At 44.7% G+C, this 11420-nt stretch overlaps 1 protein-coding gene across 1 annotated transcript; it reads right to left on the bottom strand.

Annotated features, from left to right (window-relative positions):
* Positions 1 to 3376: 3376 nt before the first annotated feature.
* Positions 3377 to 9846, bottom strand: LOC107296019 (adenosine receptor A1-like). Its single transcript, XM_015825356.1, has 3 exons — positions 9527 to 9846; positions 5727 to 6459; positions 3377 to 3409 (listed from the first exon to the last, which is right to left on the bottom strand). The coding sequence occupies exons 1-3, from the start codon at positions 9844 to 9846 to the stop codon at positions 3377 to 3379; spliced, it is 1086 nt and encodes a 361-aa protein (XP_015680842.1).
* Positions 9847 to 11420: the final 1574 nt, after the last annotated feature.

Raw genomic sequence — 11420 nt, 5'->3', positions numbered from 1 at the left:
TTCTAGTCCAGTCCCCTGCTCAAGCAGGAGAATGTATACCATCTCAGACAGGTGACTGTCTAGCCTCTTCTTTAAAATCTCCAGTGATGGAGCGCCCATGATTTCTGGTGGCAAGCTGTTCCACTGGTTGATTGTCCTCACTGTCAGGAAGTTTCTCTTTAAATCCAGGTTGCTTCTGTCTTTGGTCAGTTTCCAACCATTGTTTCTCGTCCTTCCCTCTGGTGCTCTGGTGAACAACCTGGCCCCCTCTGCCTTGTGGTAGCCCCTCAGATACTGGAACACTGCTATCATGTCTCCCCTATTTCATCTTTTCTTTAGACTAGCCAAACCCAAGCCCCGTAGCCGTTCTTCGTATGTTTTAGTCTCCAGGCCTTGAATCATCTTAGTTGCTCTTCTCTGAATTTTTTCCAAACGCTCAACACCTTTTTTGTGATATGGTGACCAAAATTGGCTGCAGTATTCCAAGTGTGGTCTTACTATGGTTTTATAAAGCAATTAGGCAGAGTCTAAAAATCTACATTTCAGTTCATTAGTTAACACGACAGCATAGAAGTGATTGGTGGTGTTCTTCAAACGTTTCTGTGGTTCCCTCGCCTTCCTCCTCCGTAGCAAATGGCCCAGGCAGCCTAAGGCCTCTCTTTGAGGAAGGAGCCTTTGGTGTGGGGCTGACTTCCCCTGGATCACTCCACACAGCTCAGGGAAGCTCTTTGCTTTTGAGGACACCCAAGTAAGAGACATAGGGTGGGGATATAGGTAGTCCTCAACTTATGACCGCAGTTGAGCCCAAAGTTTATGAGACATTTGTTAAGTGAACTTTGGCCCATTTTACGAGCTTTCTTGCCTCCGTCGTTAAATGGGTCACTGCAGTTGATAAGCTAGTAACACGGTGGTTAAGTCAATCTGGCTTCCCCCACTGGCTTTGCTTGTCAGAAGGTCGCAAAAGGGGATCATGTGACCCATGTGACATAGCGACGGTCATAAATAGGAACCAGTTGCCAAGCGTCTGGATTTTGATCACGGGACCCTGGGGAGGCTGCAATGGTCATAAAGGTGAAATAACGTCCTAAGTCGCTTTTGTCAGTGCCATTTTAACTTTGGACGGTCACTGAACGAACTATTGTAAGTCAAGGACTACCTGTACACGTGAAGGCAGACATTGGTGTCCGAACAGTGCAGTGGATAGTAACTTTAGTGGGGTAGAGAGAGGATGCAAGGCATATCTGGACTGTTTTACGAAGCAGAAGATCTTGCAGTAAGCTGCCCAGTCATATGTAAACACCCTGTTCCCAGGTTGGAAAGTTAAAAATTGGAGTGGTTGAGTTATCTAAAAGGCCCCATGAGTTACCTCCAGCCAGGAGAATCCATGCTATGGAGGCTGAAATGGAAGTAGTTGAGGATTGATGGCTTTTCCTAGCAACTGCCTGGAACCAGCTTTATTAAGGGCGGCTGCAACAGATGGAAATCAATAGGCAAATCTGGCCAGCTAAACTTCCATTATTGATTTATGCCTATTAGTTAGGCCCTCGGAGGCTCGCAGCCTCTGTTGGTAGAAAGTTAATAGGGAGAACAACATCACAAGCCAAGAATGCTGGAGGTAAATTATCTGGATGAAAGTTGTAGGGTATCCCCAGCATCGTAAGAACCAGAGATCAATAATTCAAATGCATGTTTTCTGGCACATATTTCTTCTTTCTATTTCCTTCCTTCCTTTCTTCTTTCCTTCCTCCCTCCCTCCCTCCCTTCTTTCCTTCCTCCCTCCCTCCCTTCCTTCCTTTTTACGTCCCCAAGATAACGATAAGATTTATTGCACCGAATGTTAAACCAAATCAATTTCATCTCTTTATTTAAGGGTCTAAAAATAGGGGCCAAGCTACCACCTTTGTTTAAATAATGGGCTGATCGACATTCACTGATGTCCATTATGTGCCTTAATGTCACAATATTCAATAGCTTTGTGCAGTTCAACTCCCTGGCTTTCAATAATTGCTTTGTGGGTGGAAGCGATTTTCCCGTCGCTGTCTTAAGTGGGCCTCGGTCTATTGCATTCAGCTGACGACACCCCGAAGCAGACAAAGCACACAGGCTGAAATGGGTAAAGGAGGGGTAGCCAAATTATCCATTCTGCACCATTAGAAAAGTGGGGCTATTTTGTCCTCATTAGCTTGTTCAGAGCTAGCATCAACGGGCATCAGCATCAGGGCTATTCAGAATAACAGAACCACAGAGTTGGAAGGGACCTTGGAGGTCATCTAGTCCAACCCCCTGCTCAAGCAGGAAACCCTAGGCCATTTCAGACAAATGGCTGTCCAGTCTCTTCTTAAAAGCCTCCAGTGATGGAGCACCCCAACCTCTGAAGGCAAGCCGTTCCACTGATCAATTGTTCTCATTGTCAATACATTTTGAGCAACGTACATTCTCTTCCTTTTTGCTGTTGCTCTATTTACAAGTTGTCCTCGAATTATGACCGTGATCTAGCCTGCAATTATGACCCAAAGTCATGACAATCATTAAGCAAGTCATGTGATTGCGCCCAATTTTACACTTTTTTTTATCACTGTCGTTCACCGAATATGTCGGTGCAAATGCTTTGAACATTACGCGAAGGCCACAGTCGTTAGGCAATCCCATCGTTCAAATAGGGGGAGCTTTTTGCCAGAAACCAGAAGTAAACTCCAGTTTCCAGAAAAAACATTATAAATCACAGTTAGATGACCATAGGATACCACAAATGGCCATACATGCAGGCTGGTTGCCAAATACATCCCAAATACAGTCGTGTGAGCATGCTGGGGGGAAGCCAGCTGTTGGAACTTTGTAGCTGGGTTGTAAGTAACTTTTTCGGGTTTTGTCGTAACTTCAATCAGTCATTAAGCAAACAGTCGTAAGCTGAGGACTATTGTACTTGCTTCCCTAAGAATTAGCAGGAGGACCAATCGCTTACTGTTTCTTCTTTTGCTCGGCAAAGATATCTTAGGTCCAAGAGGCAAGCTCTTCTAAAAATTTTAATCAGCACTGGATCTTGCTTTTTTTCAAGAGAGGAGCAGGCAACATCTGTATTACTCCAATGAGTATGTCTGCTAGCTACACTGCGACCGCATATTTAACATGATTTAGAGCTTGACCCCCAAAAGAAATAAGGTTAGAATTAATCTGGCTAGCAAAAGATATTATACTATATAAACAAACGTGATTGGATCTGATGTACCTTATTGTTATTTGTTTTCATTTAGTTAATTGGTCAATGTAATTGTTTCTAATGAATAAAACAAATACATATTTCTTCAGGCTTAATTAGGCTTTCAAGGGATTGCTGATCTGTCTCTTTTCAATTATCGTTGAACGCTGCAAATATTTTAGGCTCTTCTATGTCTCATCCTTATTTCTGCTCAGCAGTACGTCCCATCAGATGCTGCCAATGAGCGAGAACGAAGACAGGGAAAACCAGAATGAACGTATCTCTTTGATCCTTCCTCTATTTCATATTTGCCCTTTTTTATATGGCGGGCTTCAATTGTGGATTGCAAAAGGGACAGAATCTGAATGTTTTGACCACCAAGAACTAATGCAAAATCTCAGGTCACCATCATATTAACTAATTTAGAATTAAAAATCGACCTTGGCTTTTTCAAAATGAATTTTGTCTTGGATGGATAACTAGGACGGTACTTATAAAAAACTGATTGTGGTGTATTGTCACTCCCCGGCAGGAGTGCTTTTGTTCAACATTTCACACAGCATGCTCTCCTCTAGGATATCACACACATAACACACACAAGTAGTCTTTGACTTACAACAATTTGTTTAGTGGTCGTTTGAAGTTACAACGGCATTGAAAAAAGTGACTTATGACCGTTTTTCACACTTACAACCATTGCGGCATCCCCGTGGTCACGTGATCAAAATTCGGATGCCTGGCAAACTGACTCGTATTTATGACGGTTGCCGTGTCCCGGGGCCATGTGATCCCCTTTTGCGACCTTCTGACAAGCAAAATCAACGGGGAAGCCAGATTCACTTAACAACCGTGTTACTAACTTAACACCCGCAGTGATTCACTTAACAACAAAGCAAGAAAAGTTGTAACATGGGGCAAAACTCACTTAAGAAATGTCTCACTTAGCAACAGGAAATTTTGGACTCAATTGTGGTCGTAAGCCGAGGACGGCCTATACAGAACTCCCCATTTTTATTTTCCAGTGGATATTTTGTGTTCTGTGACAATTACGCATGCCTGCTCCATGAGCAAGCATTGGGTGCTGAAGATTCTGGAAGGAAGAGATCAACCCCGGCTGTTCTTTAGAAGGCCAGATCCAGAAGTTGAAACTCAAGTCCTTTGGCCACCTAATGAGAAGGAAGGACTCACTGGAGAAGAGCCTGATGCTGGGAAAGATGGAGGGCAAGAGAAGAAGGGGACGACAGAGAAGGAGGTGGCTGGATGGAGTCACTGAAGCAGTAGGCGTGAGCTTAAATGGACTCCAGAAGATGGCAGAGGACAGGAAGGCCTGGAGGAACATTGTCCATGGGGTCGCGATGGGTCGGACACAACTTCGCAACTAACAACAACAACAACATTTATTTATGAGATTTTTATCCTGCCTTTAAGTTACTATAAGTAACTCAAAGCGGCAAACATGTATAATAGCCCTTCTTCCTCCTAATTTCCCCACAAAAAAATCCCTGTGAGGAAGATTGGTCTGAGAGAGAGTAATGGGCGCAAAGTCACCCAGCCAGCTTTCATTCCTAAGGCAGGACTAGAACTCACAGCTTCTTGATAACTGGCCCAAAGTCACTCAGCTGGCTTTGACTCAGCCTTCTATCCTTCCGAGGTCGGTAAAATGAGGACCCAGATTGCTGGGAGGCAAGATGGTGACTCTGTAAAGTGCTTAGAGAGGGCTATCAAGCCCTGTGAAGCGGTAAGTCTAAGGGTTTTTGCTATTTGATGCAGGTCTAGAACTCACAGACTCCTGGTTTCTAGGCCAACAACTTCACCACTAGATCAAGATCACGTGAAGTGTTAATACCACTTTACAAGGCCTTGGTAAGGCCACACTTGGAATACAGCATCCAGTTTTGGTCACCACGATGTAAAAAAGATGCTGAGACTCTAGAAAGAGTGCAGAGAAGAGCAACAAAGATGATTAGGGGACTGGAGGCTAAAACATATAAGGAACGGTTGCTGGAATTGGGTATGTCTAGTTTAATGAAGAGAAGGATGAGGGGGGACATGATAGCAGTCTTCCAATATCTCAGGGGCTGCCCCAAAGAAGAGGGAGTCAAGCTATTTTCCAAAGCCCCTGAAGGCAGGTCAAGAAGCAACGGATGAAAACTAACCAAGGAGAGAAGCAACCTAGAACTAAGCAGAAACTTCCTGACAGTGAGAACAATTAACCAGTGGAACAACCTGCCTCCAGAAGCGGTGAATACTCCAACACTGGAAGTTTTTAAGAAGAGACTGGACAGCCATTTGTCCGAAATGGTATATAAGGTTTCCTGCCTGAGCAGGGGGTTGCACTAGATGACCTCCAAGCTCCCTTCCAACTTTATTATTATTATTATTATTATAAATTGGGTTTGTTTGTTTTTTCTGCTTCGGTAAGTAGGTCTGGGCATCTCAGCTTCTTCCAAGCAAACAGTATCTTCCTGTTTTACCGTGGAGCCACTACAAGGAATTCACATAGTTGTTAGTTTCATCCGTTAAAAGTCATTCAGGAATGGTGCTTCCTCACCTCGGCCTGAGGATGGACTTTGGGACTCGGACCACAGCAGGTCTTCACGGAAGGCCAGCGCAAGACTCGATAGAGGAAGACGGACCGGAGGGCCAGCCCTACGTTTTTCTTCCTCAGAGCATAGACCAGCGGGTTGGCCAAAGAGTTCAGATGAGAGAGCAAGACAGCCAGATGTTCCAGAGACTCGTACTGTTCGCAGCTGGGACACAGCAGCTGGATACAGTAGATCAGGTGCAGCGGCATCCAGCAGAGGAAGAAGACGCCCACCAGGAGCAGAAGGGTGCAAGCCATCTGCATCTCCTTCCTCTTGGCTGGCCACAGGGGCCGCGACCGGAAATGCTCTCGGACTACACGGAAGATGTCGCCGTAGATACCCAACATGGCCGCCAAGGGCAGCAAGGTGCAGATTAAGAAAATGAAATAAACCAGAAACTCAGGGCTAAAGATGGAGGTGAAAGAACAGCGGCCCAGATCCTCGATTTGGCCGTGACCGTAGCTCAGATTCTTCGGATCGCGATAGGCTTGAGAGAGAAGGTCCCTGGGAGGTTTATCCTGGATGACAAAAACGAAGACGGCTTTCTGCAAACTGATGGCCATCGTCTTGTTTCTGGTCCCTCCGTATTGCTGAAACCGGTTCCATCCCATCATCGGGGAGAGGCCAATCAAGAGGGACAGCAACCAGCAGAAGGCCACGGCGATCATCACCCAGCGCTTCTTCACATGCAGGGGGTAACTGTCCAATGAAAGACATCCATTAGTATCTTTGGATGGGTAGAAGGCAGAATAACAGAATCACAGAGTTGGAAGGGACCTCGGAGGTCTTCTAGTCCAACCCCCTGCTCAGTCGGGAAACCCTACACCAGGGGTAGGCCACCTTGGCTCTTTTGTGACTCGTGGACTTCAACTCCCAGAATTCCTGAGCCAGCCATGCTGAGGGGAAAGGGAGAGGTTTCCAGGCTGAGCCATGCTGGCTCAGGAATTCTGGGAGTTGTAGTCCACGAGTCATAAAAGAGCCAAGGTGGCCTACCCCTGGCCTACACCATTCCAGAAAAATGGTTGTCTAGTCTCTTCTTAAAAGCCCCCAGTGTTAAAAACAAAAACAAAAAACACCTCCATTGTTAAAACCTGCAGCAGACCCAAAACTGCTCAGTGTTGCTTGGAATGAGGCAGCAATGTAAACTAAATTAATTAAAATAAATTAATAAGGCCACACTTGGAATACTGCATCCAGTTTTGGTCACCGCGATGTAAAAAAGATGTTGAGACTCTAGAAAGAGTGCAGAGAAGAGCAACAAAGATGATTAGGGGACTGGAGGGTAAAGCATATAAGGAAAGGCTGCTGGAATTGGGTATGTCTAGTTTAATGAAGAGAAGGACGAGGGGGGACATGATAGCAGCATTCCAATATCTCAGGGGCTGCCCCAAAGAAGAGGGAGTCAAGCTATTCTCCAAAGCACCTGAAGGCAGGACAAGAAGCAACGGAAGGAAACTAACCAAAGAGAGAAGCAACCTAGAACTAAGGAGAAACTTCCTGACAGTGAGACCAATTAACCAGTGGAACAACCTGCCTCCAGAAGCGGTGAATGCTCCAACACTGGAAGTTTTTAAGAAGAGACTGGACAGCCATTTGTCCGAAATGGTATAGGGTTTCCTGCCTGAGCAGGGGGTTGGACTAGATGACCTTCAAGGTCCCTTCCAACTTTACTATTATTATTATTAATAATAATAATAATTAGTTCATTCATTATAATTAATATCACACTCAGTCCATTGCAAAAGGCAGCTTTACTTGGAACAGCTTACATCCTGTGACAATACTTTTCATAATATTCAATAACAACATCTGCCTATCCCAGGTCCTGGCTAGGGAATTCTGGGAGTTGAAGCCCACACGCGACTTCAACCCCCAACTGCTTGTCCTCCAGCCACTAGTGGTATAGTTAATAAATCATGGTTAGACAATGTAATGTCTGAATCGCTGCTGATAAATTAGTTCAGTCCTCGCCTTCTCTTAAATTAAAACAAGAACGCGGTTGTCCCAAGGAGAGCCACTTAGAAACCTGTTTTGTAGGTTTTTATCACTGTTGTACACCATTAGCTTTCCTCAGCCTTTACAAACCAGGCAGATACCCGATAAAATAGCTAGCGACCAATTTAAGTGGCTGAAAAACAGATGATGTTTACTGGCTTTTTCCCAACCTCAAGACAGTTCATCCTGAAAAAGACAATCTTGTTATTGTTCTAAAATACAAGACGATAAAATATATAAATGGCATTGTTAAAGAGAGAGCTGAGTTGAGACCAAATATTCTTTGGGCACAGCCATTCTTCTTCCATCGCACAGATTGATCTCAGGTATGAAAACAAGCAAACCAAGATGAGTTGCCCTCAATTCTCTAAACAGAAAGAGGGGGGGGGGGTGATTCACTACAGGATCCTCGACTTACGACCACATTGAGAACAGAACAGAATAGAATAACAGAGTTGGAAGGGACCTTGGAGGTCATCTAGTCCAACCCCCTTCTCAGGCAGGAAACCCTGTACCATTTCAGACAAATGGTTGTCCAGTCTCTTCTTAAAAACTTCCAGGGAGCCCAAATCCGAGTCCAAAATTTCCATTACTAAGCAAGACAGCTGTAAAGTGAATTTTGCCACATTTTACAACGTTTCGTGCCACCGTTGTTAAGCGAATCACCGCAGTTCTTAAATTAGTAACCCGGTTGTTAAGTGAATCTGGTTTTTCCATTGCCTTTGCTGGTCAGAAGGTTGCAAAAGAGGATCGCGTGATTCCCCGGGACGTTGCAACGATCACAAATACAGGCCAGTTGCCAAGTGTCCAAATTTTGATCACGTGACCCTAGCGATGCTGCAATGGTCATAAGTGTAAGAACTGGTTGTAACTCACTTTTTTCTGTGCCATTATAACTATGGTCACTCAACAAATGGTTGCAAGTCGAGGACTACCTGTACTCCAATCTAGAGAAAGGTCAAATATTTCCAAATGCCTCTTTTCTGTCTTCTTCACCTGAATGTTGGTTCAAGTAAAAACATAGGAAGAACGTATGTTGTTGAGAACATATCAAGAACGGTGGCAGGAACTGCGTATGGCTAATCTAGAGAAAAGAAGAACGAGGGGGGACATGATAGCAGTCTTCCAATATTTGAAGGGCTGCCCCAAAGAAGAGGGAGTCAAGCTATTCTCCAAAGCGCCTGAAGGCAGGACAAGAAGCAACGGATGGAAACTAATCAAGGAGAGAAACAACCTAGAACTAAGGAGAAACTTCCTGACAGTGAGAACAATTAACCAGTGGAACAACCTGCCTCCAGAAGCGGTGAATGCTTCATCAATGGAGGCTTTTTAAAAGAGACTGGACAGCCACTTGTCTGACGTGGTATAAGGCAGAGGTCCCCCAACCTTTTGGGCACTAGGGACCGGTTCCGTGAGAAAGGTTTTTCCATGGACCGGAGGGGTGTGTGGTTTCTCATGCTGTCTGCATCCCACAGATGGAGCTTCACTTGTTTGTATGGTCCAATTTCTGGCATCCTATGGCCCGGTACCGGTTCACAGATCAGGGGTTGGGGACCCCTGGTATAGGATCTTCTGATTCAGCAGGGATTGGACTAGAAGACCTCCAAGCTCCCGTCCAGCTCTATTCTGATTGATTGAAACATGTTCCACTGGCATCTGCAGACTCTCCTAGAACCATCCAGATGCCATGACTATGGCTAACCTCTCTCTCACACACACATACACATTCAAGCTTCACACACTGAGATTCTGATCCAAGAACATGACTTGCCTGTTGGGTAGCTTGAGCTTCAAGTGAGTATGGATGGCTATCACCAACAAGAGGAGGATGGAGAACTGGGTGGTGACCAGTGGGAAGCAGCTGAGGAAGAGACAGGTGTAGAAATACAAGGTATACTCCATGCTGAGCACCATGGAGAAGGGGATGGCTAGGGCGCCCACGCCCAGGTCAGCCACCGCCAAGGAGACAATCAGATAGTTGGTGATACATCGCAGTTCCTTGTGCAGGTAGATGGTGAGACACACCAGCAGGTTGATTGTGATGATGGCCATGGCTAGGATGCTCTCAAGGACCACAAAACCAATATCCATGGCAGCTCTTGTTCTTGGGGATCATCTGATGGCAAAGTCACCTGTTCTTGCCGAGAACTTGATCTGTTCCATCCAAATATCTTAAATCCAAAAGGCCCGTCAACATCCAGCTATTTCTCTGACTTCTGCAGTGTGAAATCTTGGCTCTTTGCTTTCCACAAGCAATAAGAGAGACCTATGTCTGTTTGCTTAGTGCATTGCCAACCCATAGATCAGATGTGTCATGGGCACGAGATAACTTTTTATGTGAGATAGTGCATTAACCTCCGTGTATTAGAGATGTATTTCCAGAGTAAACCAATCAATGTAAGAGCTTAAGTGGATTGGGGTAGGCAGAGCTAGAGATAATAAAACAACCTGAACTGAAAGATACAATTTGCAGGGGGAGGTTATCATGCCAATTCTGGGATTAAAACGTCCCTTGCATTAAACATCTACCTTTCAAATATAACCAGTGAGAAAAGCAGAGTAAAATTAGAGTTAAATTGTGGGCGTGAGTGTGTAAATAAGCACAGAATAATTGGGTAACCGCCTTGTTTAATTGCCCAATAATAACAAGGTTGGAAAACCACACAGGAATTGATCCTGGCTTGCTACCATCTTCAAATGACATATTATTTCCATGCAGTGATAGATACACTCAAGGGGTATCTGGAGGATGGGGTCCAAAAAGTCAAGATGGCAGCCATCATGAGGATGTGATCTAAGATCCTCTCATTTATATACAATACATAAAAATGGGAGGAGCATTGATTGACCACCATCTTGGCTTGGTAGACCATTCCTTTTGGTCCCTATTGCCCCATGCCATTATCTCTTTTTCCTAAGCAGTCATACCTTTGCCGCCATCTTTTGTCCATTTATTTCTAAGAGGCAGCTTGGTCTATAGTGGTTAAAGAAACTAGGAGACTCTGAGTTCTAGTCCAAATCCACCTGAGTGATTTTGGGCCAATCACTAGAAGATGGTGAGTTCTAGTCCCGCCTTAGGCATGAAGGCTGGTTGGGTGACTTTAACCCAGTCCCTCCCTCCCTCAGTCCATCCCACCTCACAGGGTTGTTGTGGTGTTGGGGAAAATAGGAGGAGGGAGGGTGTTAGGTGTGTTTGCCACCTTGAATTGTTTATAAAACTTAGAAAAGCAGGATTAAAAAAGAATAAATCTAATCTTTCTTTTATGTACTTCTCTTTCTCCTCCCATTTTTATTCCTCGTTCCTTTACCAGTTTTGGATTCTCTTCTAAGAGTAAATATTTTGTTTGTTTTTTTAAAAAAATCAGTTTCAGTTTGCCTTTTGTAAATGAGGAGTGAAAATTGCTCAAAATGACACCCACTGGGGGGTCCAGCAAATCATCAACTTTTATGAAACTGAATAACAGAATTGGAAGGGACCTTGGAGGTCATCTAGTCCAACCCCCTGCTCAGGCAGGAAACCCTACACCATTTCAGACAAATGGCTGTCCAGTCTCTTCTTAAAAACTTCCAGTGTTGGAGCATTCACCGCTTCTGGAGGCAGGTTGTTCCACTGGTTAATTGTTCTAACTGTCAGGAAGTTTCTCCTTAGTTCTAGGTTGCTTCTC

Source organism: Protobothrops mucrosquamatus, unplaced genomic scaffold, assembly GCF_001527695.2.
Source record: "Protobothrops mucrosquamatus isolate PMUCROS unplaced genomic scaffold, P.Mucros_1.0 scaffold2603, whole genome shotgun sequence".
In the NCBI taxonomy this organism is placed as follows: domain Eukaryota; kingdom Metazoa; phylum Chordata; class Lepidosauria; order Squamata; family Viperidae; genus Protobothrops; species Protobothrops mucrosquamatus.
The sequence above is the reverse complement of the archived record's forward strand: the minus strand, read 5'-3'. Positions and strand labels throughout refer to the sequence as shown.